The sequence below is a fragment of the Aotus nancymaae genome, unplaced genomic scaffold, assembly GCF_030222135.1.
Source record: "Aotus nancymaae isolate 86718 unplaced genomic scaffold, 86718_ANA_hifiasm-v0.15.2.pri h1tg000033l, whole genome shotgun sequence".
NCBI lineage: Eukaryota > Metazoa > Chordata > Mammalia > Primates > Aotidae > Aotus > Aotus nancymaae.
Genome location: NW_026988447.1, coordinates 1,970,141 through 1,986,810, shown reverse-complemented (window position 1 = coordinate 1,986,810; position 16,670 = coordinate 1,970,141). Strand labels below are relative to the sequence as shown.

Genomic DNA, 16,670 nt, shown 5'->3' with positions numbered 1-16,670 from the left:
GAGATTCATGGCGCTTTTTTGCCTGGGAATCTCCTGGCCTGGCTCCCTGTTTCAGTCCCCCGCTTTTTTTTTTAATCTGATGAATGAGCGACTCTGCCTTTCCAGAGCTTCCCGGAGCTCCACTTGCTGACTAACAGGGGACCCAGTCCTGTTTACTCTGCACCGAGAACCACCATGCCGGCCAAAACAGCCACACTGGTGACACGTGGGGCTCCTCCACCTGGGAATCTCCTGCTCTGTGGGTAATAAAAATCCATCTAGAAATGCAGCGTCCACTCATGCTCTGCGCTTTCACTGGCAGCTGCAATCCTGAGCTGCTCCTAACCGGCCATCTTGGATCTTCCCTCCCACTGTTTGCTTTATTAAACAGCTACAGAAATCAGTGTGGGTTAAACCCTTTGGGTTCTTGCTTGGGCATTGCTAGCAAGTTCTCAAAGAAGCAATAGGCTGAACCGTTTGGCTCATGTCTGCAGATGGTTATTCTATCTAGGTTTTTGTAAGTTCACTCTGATGTTCACACACTGTAAAAATTACTTAATAATGCATTTCTCAGAATATGTTTTTGTCACCATAGGACACATGCCTGTTAAATCCCTATTTTTGCCTAAAGATTCAGTGACAATATAGGTGTAAAATAAATGTTCCCCCTAAAGTGATGAGATGTAGAATTTACTCTATCAATAGAAGGGAGCTCTCACACTTGCAAATGCATTGTACAAAATCCTGTCTGTCCATGATGTGCAAATTGTATTCCTGCATGAGATCATTCAGCCTGAATCACACACCCTCATATTTCCAGAATTCCATCAATAAATTCACAAAGCAGTTGAAAATCACAATATACATTTTAGGTAATGGGCCATAAGGGATTATTTTAATTGTAAGAAAGTGTACAAAAACATTTAGCATTTTACATATTTTTTTATTTAACCTTAATAAAGTGAGGTGACACTAAAACAGAAAAAAAGCCTGAACAGTATGATTCCTTTGCTTCAACAGTGAAGGGCTCCCTTGTACATGCAGTTCCCAAACAGTCAGCTTTCTTCATCCTGATCATCTGTGGCCAGTGCAAAAGAAAGGCCTGACAGGGAAATGTAAGGAGCCAGCTGGGTAACGCCATATGAGGGAATTCTTGGCGACATTCAAAAAACTCACACTTCCACTTTCAAAATCCAGAAACACACCAACCCGGCCCAGAGGTTTCTCTACATAGTGAAGAAGCATTGGAGAGCTGGTCAAGAGACAGAAATGATGATCCACCTTCACACATAAAAGAAGAAATATGTCCTCAGGTGTAATCATGGTGCCATTCTTCCTTATCCGGGAGTCCTCACAGACTCCCAGAGCCCAGTCCCAAGAGTCGTCCACATCCAGCTCCCAGTAGTGCTTCCCCGAGGAGAAGCCCCGGACTCCCCATGCAGCAAAATAGTCAGGTGTGTCAGAATTCAAACATCCACCTTCCTGTTCAGGTCTCAACATCCAACTTCTCACATCCTCGAACAGGCTGATATTGTGATTGCTTACTTCATAATTGAAGGAAATTTCCACTGTACAAAAAAGAGAATGTTCCAGTGAAAAGCAGTTTATACATTCTTAGGTTCAGACAAGAAAGAGACTCTCACTACAAGACACAGGTCAAGATTAAAAGGCAACTTTTGTCTGGAAATATGTTGGAATCAGAGGGTGTTAGGATATCTGCTCAAGCACATGGTTAAACTACAATGACCACAACTTCTATAAACTCAAAAATATAAGGGGAGGATTGTCATGCCTACGTCTAGTCAGCTACTTTTTATAACAGCTGAAAAACTGGAAGCTCTTGCACTGCAGCCAAGTCCGTAGCAATAAAATTTATGTCCATTGCCTCTTCCCTGTCAGGGCAGAGCAGGAGGCTGGGGACAGGAGGTGAGGTGGGGAGCCATTCTTACACCTAAATAAGTTATCACTTTGCCAGAAATATGATCTGCCACTTAAGTAAGCAAATTCACACTTAAAGAGAAAATCTGAATCCATCTTCTGAAAAGTGCAAATTCCTTGCAAGAATTATCTGACTTTCATGTCGGATTTTGGCACAGACTTCTTTTATCTGCCTGATTGATCATGATCTAACCTGGAGTTCTATCTAAGGGCTCATGAGCCACTAAATCACTTTCCTATTGTTCACAGATCCTTGGATTTGCATTGTTATTTAAGTTACTCGTGTATGTTTTGGTTGATGAAAATGCACATGATTAAAATTATAAATGCTATGAAACTTCATCTGAAATGTACTTAAAAAATAAACACAGTCACCAAATCACAATCATTAACAGCACTTAATTTGAAGTTGAAATGTCCTGAATTAACTCAGTTCTGTATACCTCATGTAATACTTGTACACATGAAATACTGTCAGAGAATGTTTCTAAGTCCTAAGGAGCCATTCTGCATGTTTTATGTTTTCCTAAGTAATTTTTTATATGGCTGATTCTTATTACATTTTACCAGCTTTTAGTTTAGTCTGTTTGATGATAGTGAAACTATAAATACAAAGACCTATTCACAGACTATTTTCTTCCAGATGAAATATCATTACACTAGGAAAACTGCCCACAGAAACCATACTTGAAGACATTACATGTTGGTCCCAGAAAGAGGGCGACACTCACCTCGGAAGCGGTTAAGCCTGTGCACCAGGCCAGTGATGGGCCCTGCAGTGAATGCTGGATTCACAGGCTGGGGCATGTGCAGCAGCACGGACTCACTCCTGCAAGGAAGCAGGTGCAGTTGATTAACCTTTCTGGTGTCTGTGTTTCAGAAAGAGATTCCAACAGGAAATGCTTCATTCAAACCCGATTCTGATATTGTAACGTAACTCCACAATCCTAGGATGGGTTTGTGGGTCTCTTAGGGAATCTTTCTAAGGATTCACTCCGTTTCTAACCTACTTCCACTGAAAGATAATTGCCTCTCTCCCTATCCACCACTAAATAGTTTGATTCTAATTATGATTCTGAATCTTAAAATTAGGCAACTGTATCCTAGTAACTTCTGCTTTGAACTCTTCAAAACATTACCCCCTGAGTCACTTGGGAAAGTAAGAAAAGATTAAAATCTGATACAGGGCATAAGAAAACATATTCAACATAACACACAAACACCTGAGCACAAACACATACACACACAATCACACTGACACATTATCTTGTTAACAAATTGTGTTTTCACTTTGTTGAAAACAGCTTGATGTTCTTCATAGCATGCCTTGTGCTGCAGCTCGCAATCATGGCCAAAAACATACCTTGCCATGACGTCTCCCAAGTCCTGTAAAGAGAAAAAAATACTTCTTTAAAAGGTTGTTATTCTGGCCGGGTGTAGTGGCTCATATCTGTTTTTCCAGCACTTTGGGAGGCCAAGGTGAATGGATCACCTGAGGTCAGGAGTTCCAGACTTGCCTGGCCAACATGGCAAAACCCCATCTCTGCTAAAAATACAAAAAAATTAGCTGGGTGTCATGGTGCCTGCCTGCAGTCCCAGCTACTGAGGGGGGTGTGGCAGGAGAATCACTGGAACACAGGAGGTGGAGGTTGCAGTGATTGAGTTTGGGCCACTGCACTTCAGCCTGGGTGACAGAACCACACTCTGTCTCAAAACAGGAAACAAATGAACGAACAAGCTGTTATTCTGCCCGTCTAGTCTTTAGGTTTTGAAAACTTTGAAGTACTACATACTATCACTGCAGCTCTTTTAAAGTGTATTCTCATCTCTCACATTTATACCAGTCAGACCAATTGACAGAATCTATTTTTGATAAATTCAGGACCCTGGATTTGAGTGAGAGAGAAAGGCGTGAGTAGTGACTGCGCATTGCTGCAGCTGTCTACAATGTGGTCTTTTTCAGGGCTAGTCCCTGAGGGGTAATGTGGCTCAAGTCAAGGGCATTTCAAAGGAAGACGGAAATGGTAGTTTCTTCATAATTTCTACATATTATCCAATGGAGACAAAAATATTATTTTCACATGAAATTTTTTTCTTCCAGGGTTTTAATGAAATTAATTGGAGAAGAAAGCTTGAGGTAGAAAATGTTCTGTGGAAATCTATTTGCACAGCTCCATAAAGCTTTGTTTCCATAATTAGGTTAGGAGTTGTAGTTATCTCTATAACCAGGTGGGAATGTCTCTCACCATCAATACAGGAGATAAAGAAGTATGTCTTTGGTACCCAATGAAAGGCAAATGTCAGCTAATACAAAGTGTCTCAAGGGACATCCTCAGTTCTTACCTGGAGCAGCTCCACATCTGGTTTATGACACATTTCCATTAGTTCCCGATACATTTCTTTCAAGTGTATCTTCTTTTGATACATGTTGATGCAACTTCTCTGGAGTTGTGGAAATATCTCTTGGTGTTCCTCGTACAGTCTCTCTAAATGTTGTTTTTCTTCCTTATAGAGAACTGGATGCAGCTTCCTATACTCAATCCTGATCATCTGCGCACGGAGAAGTGCATAGGCCTGGAGGGACATGGATTTTGTAGGTTACATACCCAGGTCTACTTCCACCTCACAGAACCCACAAATTCATCCTGACCTTTCCTTCATTTAATTTTCATTCTTTACAAACACTATGATGAGTTAAAAAGATCTTCCTTAGGGGAGAGCAAGATGGTCGAAAGGAAGTTTCTCCAGAGTGCAGCCCCCACCAAGTGAGACACAGAACCAGAGCGATATCCACAGTCTGCCCATCTGACAAAGGGCAAATACCCAGAATCTACAAAGAACTAAAACAGATTTACAGGAAAAAACAAACAAACCCATCCAAAACTGGGCAAAGGGTATGAACAGACACTTTTCAAAAGAAGATATATGTGCAGCCAACAAACATATGAAGAATGCTCATCATCACTGGGCATTAGAGAAATGCAAACCAAAACCACATTGAGATACCATCTATCACCAGTTAGAATGGCGATCATTAAAAAATCAGGAGACGACAGATGCTGGAGAGGATGTGGAGAAATAGGAACACTTTTACACTGTTGGTGGGAGTGTAAGTTAGTTCAACCATTGTGGAAGACAGTGTGGCAATTTCTCAAAGATCTAGAAATAGAAATTCCACTTGACTCAGCAATTCCATAACTGGGTATATACCCAAAGGACTAGAAATCATTCTATTGTAAAGACACATGCACACATGTGTTCATTGCAGCCCTGTGTACAATAGCAAAGACCTGAAACCAACCCAAATGCCCACTGATGATAGACTGGACAAAGAAAATGTAGCACATATACACAATGGAATACTATGCAGCTATAAAAAATGATGAGTTTGTGTCCTTTGTTGGGACATGGATGAACCTGGAAACCATCATTCTCAAAAAACTGACACAAGAACAGAGAGTCAAACACCACATGTTCTCACTCATAGGCAGATGTTGAACAATGAGAACATGTGGACACAGAGAGAGGAGTGTCACATACTGAGGTCTGTTGTGGGGGCTAGGGGAGGGATAGTGGGAGGGAAGGTAGGAGGGATAACGTGGGGAGAAATGTCAGTTATAGGTGATGGGGGGATGGTGGCAACAAACCACCTTGCTATGAATGTACCTATGCAACAATCTTGCATGATCTGCACATGTAACCCAGAACCTAAAGTACAATAAAAAAAAGACCTTCCTTCAAAATGTTTATAATTCATCAATTCTTGAACACCTGCATAAAAGCCCTTTAGATTTAAATGTTTAAATATATGTCCTCTCAAATCTGAAATACCACTAGAAAACAACTAAAATTTATCATTGATTGTTAAATTATCATCAGCAATAAATATATTTGTTACTCAATTAGTCTGTGGTCTCAAATCTTTGTACTTCACAGCCTAAACAGTCACTCTTAGTAGAAATATTGTCAGTATATTATAATCAGGGTCAGAAGCCATCAGTATATTATAATCAGGGTCAGAAGCCATCACACAAAGAAGATCTTAGTAAACATTTTAACTTCATCTCTGAAACTGACTACCTTTGCTCTGTCTCCTCTCTCCTTCTGCTAAAGCCACAGCCTTGCCCCACCATTCTAAGAACATGAATCCCCATTCCATTGTGTTTCTCCTCCCAATATTGACATCATATTCTCTCACTCCCCCAGTCATTTTTGTCCCTTCTCCTCAGCTTTTCATCATGTTACATTTTCTCCTACTCAAACAGGCATCATGGTCTGGACCCTTTGCTATCAGATTTCACCAGCACAGGCATATTTCTTAAATTACTGTTCCCACCTACTTTTTTCCCTAGGAGCAACATCATATTCACTGCTAAATGCCTTTATTTCTCAATTACATATTATTTAATCAATATTACATAATTCATCTCATACAGAAACCTCTGTCTGAAATATCTATTAATTTTAAGTACACATTTGCCTCTCAGAATTTATATATATATATTTTTTACTTATCTGAAAAACACTTCCAGAACACCTGAACAATTGTTATATTCAACAGTCAGGTTGTTTTCCAGGCTCTAATTAAACACATGACAAAATCTGGCATATGAGAATTTCAATGCAAGTTGCTAATATAAATGTTCTCAGCGTGCCTGTCTCAAATATGCCCTGAAGACACACGATCTCATACTTACACTCCAGAGGATGCTTGTTTTTCCCTCCTCACTTAGATTTCTCTGATTTTCTTGAATCTTTTCCCATAAAATCCTCATTTGCTTTAAGAGCTTCTCCTGCAAAAGAATTATGAGGGTGAACAACAGAAAATCAAATACCATAGATTCCACACTCTCAGTGAGATACGCAGGCAAGGGCTATAATGTATGAACAGACTAGAGGGAGGAAAATAAAACAAGTTTTATCACTGCTCATCCTCAGTATTTTTCAAATCTGAGGTTTCAGAATGTATGACAGTTTAGGGAACTGGTGAGTGAAGACTTCTTGTAACCTAGCTAATGATCAGTGAAACACCCTTCTTCAGAACCCACTATGCTAGCCTCCTGCTTTTGTCATTTGTCCAGTAATATTAAGTACATTTCCAAATGTATTTTCTTTGTTCTTGTAGTTTTGGTAGCTTTTCAATGCCTTTAGCGTTTATACTGTAGAGTCAAAGTAATAGTGACATTTACTTAATCACCCTCTTTTTGGGTGCAGGCTCCATGAAGGCAGGTATAGTTGCATATTGAATTCAAAATTTCATCATCGGTACCTCCAAAAGCACCTGGCACTCAGTAAAGAATGGAGTGATCACCACAGTGATTCTCATCTCCCTTCTCGTCTCTTGAACTCTGCCACCCTCCAGTTTTCAGGAGATCCCAGCACTGTCTCTTACCCGGTGTTCCTCAGCTGCCCCTTCAATGGGACAGTGTTTGTGAGCCTCGTGCTCCTGAGAGTTAGAGCACAGCGAGCAGAGCAGACTCTTGTCTGTGCCACAGAACATCTTCTTTGTTTCCCTATGGGTTCCACATACTTGTTTCTCAGAGCTCAGGAATTGCCAGAGACTGGCTCTCCTGGCAATCGTCACTAAGTTCTTCAGAAAAATGTTAGTTTTGAAATCCTTTTGGTGTGATGGTTCCCTGCATGTAGGGCAGTTGGCAGGTCTTCGGGCTCCTTCCCAGGAAAGGCAGAGACAGGGTCTACAGAAGCTGTGCCCACAGCCTATGGTGACAGGGTCTACCAGGTAGTTCAGGCAGATGACACAGGTGAGTTCCTTCTGGAAGGCCTGTGGGAAGTCTGAGTCCATTTTCCTAAGGGAAGAAAACCACAAGAATTTAAGCTTCTACCCTGGAGAGACAAAGATCCAAGCAAAGTTTGAATCAGTTTGTGATTGAATAACATAATTTTTTTTCTAGAGAAGAATAGGCTTTCATTTGCAATGACAGCAATAGGAGAAATAGAAAACTATGGCACTAAGAGACATCTGCCTCTGTAGAAAAATGTGATTGTTCTCCAATCAACACACAACCGGCTTTCCAAGCCCTACTTTTTTGCATAGAAGAATGTCAGATTTTTTGAGGTGTTAGTGTCCACCAAGTTGCTTGGGCTTCTAGGATTTCATCAAGCTATAAACTCAAGGGGTGAGTCTTAAATGGTCTGAAACTCAGTCACACTCTGAATTCCCAGTGACGTGGTTTGGAGAAGGGAAACTAACTTCTTCTACTCTCATTGTTTGATTTAACTGTAACAAGGATCCATCAGAGTTTTCCAGAGGGCCCCTGCTTGAAAATGTTAGAGCAGAGCTCATCCTTTGACCAAAATCAGACAAAGCCAGCCTTTACTCTCCAAGGCAAAAAAAACAAATCAAGGTAAATGTACTTCTCCAAGGTAGAACAAACAATCATTGTTTTACTAGGCTGCTGAGTTCATTCAATCAATAAAAACTCTCTGGGGTGTTTACTATTCCTGGACTGTCTGTTAATTTGGGGATATGTTGATAAAATGTAGACGTGTACACAGAGGATAGAAATATTTTCTAAGCTCTTTGGAAGCATCGCCATTACTCTTTCACACAGTCAGAAAAATACTAAGTATCATGCGTTAATAATAAGCACTAGACAATAAGGCAGAGTTTTAAATGAAAGGAATAAAAAAACCTAGGCCAGGCGAGGTAGCTCAAACCTGTAATCCCAGCATTTTGGGAGGCCAAGTCAGGCAGATATTTTGAGCTCAGGAGTTCTAGACTGGGCAACATGATGGCAAAGTGTCTAGATCAGCCTGTCTCTAAAAATACACACACACACACACACATATTATATAGATTATATATACATATATAATTAGCCCAGCATGCTGGCCCATGCCTATAGTCCCAACTACTTTGGGGGATGAGGCTGAAGAATTGCTTGAGGTAGGAAGTAGAGGCAGTAGTGGGCCTTATTTCCACCACTGCACTCCAGCCTGTGTGTCCCAGTCTAAAATAAACAAAGAAACAAGGAAAGGAAAAATCTAAAATCCTGGTTTCTACACCATATAAATACAGAAAGCCTCTATTTCTGATATTTCTACAATTGCCAGTAAGACTTTTCTGCATGAATACTCATTTCTGGCTTTCTTCAGCAGAGTAACTGAGGTTTCTGAAGAGACTTTTACCATGTTTTAGAAAAAAGTGTTTGCCCAAATCATTCAATGTACTCTACCTATGTATAGCCATACATTGCAACATAGGCACATTATCACTAGTAGAGTAGAATGTAACACATTTATACACATAGATTACAATACCCCTAACACATTTACAGAGTCTACAGAGATTAAAGAATTACTAGATATTTGGAAACTACTGCAAAGTGCTTATAATCTATAAAACAATTAAGAAATACATTCAGTAAAAAATTAATCATAACATTAATTTGAGGATCATGCAGCAAGACAGATGACAAAAATTTTCAATTTGTAAATAGGTTAAATGGAGCTTGTAAACCTATGGATTATGTTTAAAATCATTTAAAAAAATAAATGGAGCTTTTTTTTTTTTTTTTTTTTTGAGACGAAGTTTCGCTCTTGTTACCCAGGCTGGAGTGCAATGGTGCGATCCCGGCCCACCGCAACCTCCGCCTCCTGGGTTCAGGCAATTCTCCTGCCTCAGCCTCCTGAGTAGCTGGGATTACAGGCACGCGCCACCGTGCCCAGCTAATTTTTTGTATTTTTAGTAGAGACGGGGTTTCACCATGTTGACCAGGATGGTCTCGATCTCTTGACCTCGTGATCCACCCGCCTCGGCCTCCCAAAGTGCTGGGATTACAGGCGTGAGTCATCGCGCCCGGCCTATGGAGGTGTTTTAAAACTCAGAAAATGACATCATTTCATCTAAAAAAAATCTAAGTTTGCAGATAAAGTCCCCAAATTTTCTTTGTTTTGGTTTGTAACCTAATAGCAGCTCCTACTCTGGAAAGCATACACTTACCTCAGAAATAGATCTACGTTCTCACCAAAGCTTGCTGTCCAATAAGATGAAGTCAGCTCAGGGATCAGGGTCTCACAGTGCAGTGGCGGTAGCTTTCGGAAGTCTCCAAGGCCAGTTGCAAAGCCACGCTCTGGGTGCTGGAGAAGAATGAGCTTGGCGCCTGAAGCGTCCTTTTATACATCTCTGAAGACCACACCCCTTTCCTCTGATTGGATTTCAGGGGCCATAGGTGGGTGTTAACATAGTTGATTAAGTTTCTTCCAAACAAAAGGTTTTTTGTTTTTTTTTTAAATGAAGTTTCACTGTGTCAACCAGGCTGGAGTGCAGCGAAGCTATCGCAGCTCACTGAAACCTCTGCCTCTGAAGTTCAAGCAATTCTCCTGCCTCAGCCTCCCAAGTAGCTGGGATTACAGGTGCCCGCTGCCAGGCCTGGTTAATTTTTTGTTGTTGTTGTTGCGGTTTTAGTAGAAAGGGGGTTTCACCGTGTTGGCTAGATTTATCTGGAATTCCTGACCTCAAGTGATCCACCTGCTTTGGCTTACAAAAGTGCTGGGATTACAGCCTGAGCCACAGCCCCCAGCAATTCACTTTTATTGTAATGTAAGAATTTAATCTAAGGACACTCCTGGCCTCCCCACTGCAGAAGGGTTATTTCTCCTGCTCCTCGTTCTCCAGATGAAGTCTTCCAAGGGCCTCTCAGCAGCCGCGGGACATACGATTCCCTCTTATATTACCTGGCACTGCTCATCCCAGCTCAAGGGGAACAGGGAGAAAGTCTAGAAGCCTCTAGCCAGGTGCGGTGGCAGGCACCTGTAGTCCCAGCTACTATGAAGGCTGAGACAGGAGGATCGCTCGTGCCTGGGAGGTGGAGGTTGCAGTGAGGCGAGATCGTGCCACTGCAATCCAGCCTAGGTGACATAGTGAGATTCTGTCTCCAAAAAAACATAAATCAATAAAGAAATATAAAAAATAAAAATTGATGATTAGAAATACAATATAAGAAGACATTTATGACAAAATATAAAGTAAGCAGAAAGAATAAAAAAGTGTAAATGGAATTTGATTACTTTAACAAATATAGAAAAAAATTAAAGGGATTTAATCAATTCGTAGAATACTTGTGTTATCTTTAGGGAAATATTGGGAGAATTGTTTCCTTATTGTTCATAACTGTTTCCAATTTTTTTGTGTGTGGGTAAGAAGTCAATAACGAGAATAACAATTTCAGTAGATTTCAAACACGGTGTATTCCGTGAAGCTGATTTTCTAACTTTAAAAGAAAAATGATGTTTTCCCTCCTTGACAAAATACCTCATCATTAGAAATATGGTTTGTTTAGGACACACAGCTTTTTCTTCCTTGAGTATTTCTGTATTTGTTTCATTTTCTCCAAATGATAGTAAAAATCCAATTTGTGTCTCTATTTGATGTTTACAATTCCTGAAACAACTGAGCAGTGCATCGCACATAATAATTTCTCACTAAGGAAATTAAGCTGAATGTTGAATTTCCAACCAAAACTTTGAAACCAGAGGAAGAGCTATGTCTTCATCCTTCTTTTCTTGTATCATTTCTTTCACCTGTAACAAAGGATACAGGGTGTTAACACAAGATACAGAGAAAGAGAACATGTGTGTGTGTGTGTGTGTACATGCATTTACATATGTGTAACCACATCAATTTTTGTATTTGTAGCAATGCCTTGTGATTTTGATTCAGAAGCCCATAGCATTTTATTAAAATTATGTTTCATTTGATTGTCTCATCTGTTTATGGGAGCTGCTAACAGGGATTCTGTGTTTCATTTACCATATACTATTACAAAATCTGAGTTCATGATGCTAAATTCATAAATATTGAACATAGCTGAAATTCAAATTATGGAGGTTTTAGTTATTTCTATTTTTCCTTTGTCAACAGGGTACAACCAAAATAACAATATGGACCTCCTATTTAATTCTAAAACTAGTACTAATTTAGGCAAGTTACTTAATTCCCGATCTTTTGTTATCTCAACTATGAAATGGGGCTTCTACCCTGCCCAACATGCAGAATTGCTCTGAAGATTAAAAATCACATATTCTGTAAATATTCAAAACAGTAATTGGCTCATAGAAAGTGATCAGCCAGTTGTAAATGCTAACTGTTAGTAAAACTAAATTACAAAATGAAAGAGATAAATTAATGAATAAAATAATTAATGCTTTCTTAATGTAATGATTGTTTCTCATTAGTTAATTAAGTTGTGACGGAACTGGTATATTGAATTCAGTGACTCAGTGCTCATCTACTCAGGGCACGTTGATACACTTTCAGTTATGTTGAATCACTCTTATTGCAATAGCAACCTCATCACTCCTTTTGGAATGTGAGTTCTGTGAAAGTGTTTAAATCATAGCAGACAGCCAAATATTGTAGAAAGACTGAAATAAATACTGTGTTGCATGTTCCTAATAGGTTTAGCTTTAAAAATAAGAATATTATTAGTTATCACTTGGTAAATATTTATAATTTGTCAGGCATCTTACTGAACATTAGTAGGTTATCTTATTTTATTATTGATATTACTTTTGTGAGTAGATTACTAGGATACCTAAGTGAAGAAAGTCTTGCCTATATTTGCATATGTGGGATTATCAGTTATTTATTATTCTGGCGTAAATAATAATCACTATCATTTTTCCCATTGGCACATGCAGCTGTTTCTGTGCTTTCATAAGCCTCAGCAGAATAGCATTTTATAAGATTTAAAAATACGGTAGCTATGTATGCTATTGTTCTTAATTTGCATATTATAGGATCTTAAAATATACATGTCATGCTTGAAAATTAGTGACTTGAATTGTACAGGTCTACTTAGGCACATTATTTTTAAAAAATAAATACAGTCAGCCCTTTTTATCTGTAGATTTCACATCAGCAAGTAAAGGTGGATAGAGAATACAGTATTATTCACTGTAATCCCAGGTACTTAGGAAATCAAGAAAGGAGGATTGCTTGAGCCCAGGAGTTTGAGGCTGTAGTGAGGTATGACCAAGCCTCTGAAATCCAGCCTGGCGAAAAAGTAGACTCCATCTCTTAAAAAAACAAAATAAGATACTGTATTGAAAGAAATGAACCACATATGTGAACGGCCAACTTTTTACTTTTCAAGATGGTGAACTATAACTTGCCAAACTTTTTTTTTTGTTTTCAAACTTATATTTTTAAATATTAGTTTTGCATACAGAAAATGATTTTGCTAAAAATATCACAAAGTAGAAAAGACATAAATTCAGTAAAATGGCTTTTAAGTGAGTGAATTTATTTCTATGGAACAAATCTCAAAAATCATTTTTCGTTTAGCTTTGTTATGTTACAACTTTCATCACAGAATGATACTCAGGACATGAGCCTGAATATGAGAAGCTCAGATGTAGCTAATAAAGAACTAATGAAAAACGTAAGGTAAGAGAATCATGAATGTGTTTCTAAAAACAAAACAAAATAAAACAGAACTATTACATTCCATTTGGACTCTTAGACATGATTTTTGGAATTATTTTCTGTTTTATATTATTGCCTACTTCACTGTCTTAATAATGTGAAGACCAGGATGTCAAAGGGCATGAAGCATGTGGTGAGAGTTATATTATGCCAGTTAGCCCAAGGGGATCAGATGTGGCTTCAGATTCCACATACTCAGCTACATTTCCTCACTGAGGCACAACAAGGTGATCCAGAAAGTCTTATCTGACTCTGAGAATGCTGTACTTGAATTATTCTGAAAATCACTTGAAAAGATGAAATATTAAATGATTTTGACTACCAGCTGGATTATTATACTGATGTATCATTTTGATTTGTTGAGTGGTTTGTTCGCTGTCAGCCTGTTAATTCCACAGAAGAGGAGGGCCGACTTTTTATATATACATGTCTTTTCTGCAGGACTTGAGTATGCACAAATTTTGATATCTATCAAAGTCCTGGGACCAATCCCCAGAGATGACTGATTAAATTCAGTTTTGTTCTGAAATTTTATTTTGTGTATAGAAATACATTTTCATGAAGTTAAAACTATATTCATTTTATTTCTGATTCCAATATTTTTGAGAATTATTAATGATCACCTGATGTTTCTGTAATGAGCATTTATTGATCTTTAGGGTTACCAGATATACTTTTTTATAGGTAGGAAAAGAAAAAATGACTCCTTTTTTCTACGGTGGAAAAATATCATAGTTGATTTCTTGCAAGCCATTAGAACATTACAAAATATATGTAGTAAATTATAAATACAATATATTCTCATACAACGTAATACAATTTTTGCATATCTTTATTTTCAGTATCTTTCTGTTTCTTATTTTAAAAGAATGTATGTTTATTTTAGAAAATGTAAAGATCAAGAAAGCTGCAGCAGAAATTAAACATCTCCCTAGTTCCATCAGAAAAATATAAAATCATGGTTATATTCTTATGTGTATAATTCTAGCCCCTTCCCTATTTTAAATAAATTTTTGTTTATGTACACACAAAACCCAGTAAATCCTTCTATATGGAATATATATAATAAACATATATTTATTTTTTCCTATGTTTGGCATTTAGAGGTGCTTTTCCTCCTACATCTTGACTATTACTTTTTTTTCTGCCAAACATTGACTGTCTGCAGGTTGATCTTATATGTATTGCAGAAGGGGTTACGTCATTGGACAGCCAGAAATGGCTCTGTCTTTCTGTCCAGGGATTATGAAAGGGTCGGGTTCAGGAATAAGAGGATGCTTTAGGAATTTTGATTGGTTGGGCAATGGCAGCATATCTTTAACTTACCCATCACCCCCACTTATTTCATTGTTGTTCTTAAGCTACAGGTTCTCACACTGTCTCCCAAGCTGGAGGTCAGTGGTGCAATCTTAGCTCACTGCAGCCTCAAACTTCAGGGCTCAATCAATCTTCCCACCTCAGGCTCCAAAATCATTAGGCCTAGTCATGTGCCACAATATTCAACTAATATTTGTACTTTTATTTGTCGAGATAGGGTGTACCTATATTGCCCAGGATGGTCTCCAACTCCTGGCCTCAAGCAATCCTCCCACCTCAGTCTCCCAAATTTATGGGATTAAAAGCATGAGCCACCGCTCTGGAGCTTATTTGTTTACTTCAGAGTTTGTTCTTCTCTTCCTAGTCTGTTGCATGAACTCTCTTAGCTCGTTCTATAAAATATTCTTCTGCCGTGGTCATGTGAAACATTACCAAATTGTTTCTGATGATTCCTCATGTTTTATGTTAAGTATTCTAACATGATAGTGTGACTTTTTTTAAAAAGAACAAAAACAAAACAATAGAAGTTTGGCTAATCACAAACAAGACTTTAATGATCACTGTTGTGCTATAACTTATTATAATGCATTAAAAACCAGGACTTATTTGTAATATGCCTTGAGACAGATAATTCAGTCACTTGATTTCTCAGACCTCAGTTTTCTCCTCTGTGAAATACTAATACCAACTGTGTGTAGTTTATTTTGAAGAATTTGGAAAATTGTAACTAAATACTCTGATATCAAGCATGATTGCTGTGTTTCCTATATTGTCGTTACTGTTGTAGCACTGAACCACTTAACCAAGTTAAGTTTTTGCTCAAAGTGAAAATATAATTAATTAATACATATTTCATAGACTAACTTTTTTTTGAGACAGAGTCTCTCTCTGTAGCTCAGGCTAGAGTTCAGTGGTGTGATTGCAGCTCACTGCAACCTCTGCCTGCTGGGTTCAAGCAATTCTCCTGCCTCCTGAGTAGCTGGGACTGCAGGTGTGTGCCACCATGCCTGGCTAATTTTTTGCATTTTTAGTAGAGTCAGGGTTTCACCATGCTTTCCAGGCTTGTCTCGCACCCCTGACCTTGTGATCAGCCCACATCTGCCTCCCAAAGTGCTAGGATTACAGGCTTGAGTTACCTTCCCTGGCCAGACTAGTCTTTAGAGATGATTGAATGTCGAAGTTCAGTTGACAAGTGACTTGTTCAAATTGTTAAATTAGAAATATTCAATGTTAAAATTGTAGCGTGCTCTTGTGTTTCTCTTCTATAACATTTAGGCAACTAATAAAGACCATACTGTTTGATCAACAGGCATGTCATCCATGCTCCAAGCAGCCACAGCAAGTATTCAAGGGAGTCATTTTCAGGAATTTCTGATGCTCTGTTTGACATTGAAACCAAAGCGGATCTTTGCAAAACTCAGGGAGAAGTGAAGAGAAAGGTTGCTGTTGGAGCCCTCACAGTGCAGGCAGCTGCAGAGGCTTTGAAAGAAGCAGCCTGAGAGGATTCTTTAGAGAATCCACATAGAATTTTTGTAGTATATCACTCAGAAAGACTGCAGGTGTGTGCCACCATGCCTGGCTAATTTTTTGCATTTTTAGTAGAGTCAGGGTTTCACCATGCTTTCCAGGTTTGTCTCGCACCCCTGACTCAGAAAGACTCAGAATCCACATAGAATTTTTGTAGTATATCACTCAGAAAGACTCATGATGGGTATATTGATGAAGTTTAAATTAGTATATTAGAAATAAAGCTAGACATTATATACAGTCATGTGAGTGTCCATATATTTATCTATGTATATATTTTTCTTTTATTTTCTTGTTATGGACTAAAAATAAAAATATATATAACTAGACAAGGTTATACTGAAATGGAAGAATCAAACTCAGTATTAAATCCAAGGGGAATGGGTAAATATGGTAAAACTCCCATCTGGCATCATCAGGGAATCGAGTCTAATCTGTTCATGTCACTTCACACGTAGGA

The 16,670-nt window shown here is 38.6% G+C and overlaps 1 protein-coding gene across 1 annotated transcript; it reads right to left on the bottom strand.

Annotated features, from left to right (window-relative positions):
* Nucleotides 1-867: 867 nt before the first annotated feature.
* On the bottom strand, nt 868-10,330 carry LOC105709166 (tripartite motif-containing protein 43-like). The gene is made up of 7 exons (XM_012440996.2): nt 9,881-10,330; nt 7,310-7,724; nt 6,615-6,710; nt 4,261-4,491; nt 3,281-3,303; nt 2,649-2,746; nt 868-1,547 (listed from the first exon to the last, which is right to left on the bottom strand). The coding sequence occupies exons 2-7, from the start codon at nt 7,718-7,720 to the stop codon at nt 1,054-1,056; spliced, it is 1,353 nt and encodes a 450-aa protein (XP_012296419.2). The 5' UTR covers nt 7,721-7,724; nt 9,881-10,330; the 3' UTR covers nt 868-1,053.
* Between the last annotated feature and the right edge of the window lie 6,340 nt (nt 10,331-16,670).

Bases quoted from the DNA above. Each gene is read 5' to 3' on its own strand.
- LOC105709166 (XM_012440996.2), bottom strand. From the start codon at position 7,720: ATGGACTCAGACTTCCCACAGGCCTTCCAGAAGGAACTCACCTGTGTC. The intron at 4,492-6,614 runs GTAAGTATGAGA...ATGTCCCTCCAG, and splicing joins AAACAAGCATCCTCTGGAGT to GCCTATGCACTTCTCCGTGC. The intron at 1,548-2,648 runs GTGAGTGTCGCC...TTTTTTGTACAG, and splicing joins CAGGCTTAACCGCTTCCGAG to TGGAAATTTCCTTCAATTAT.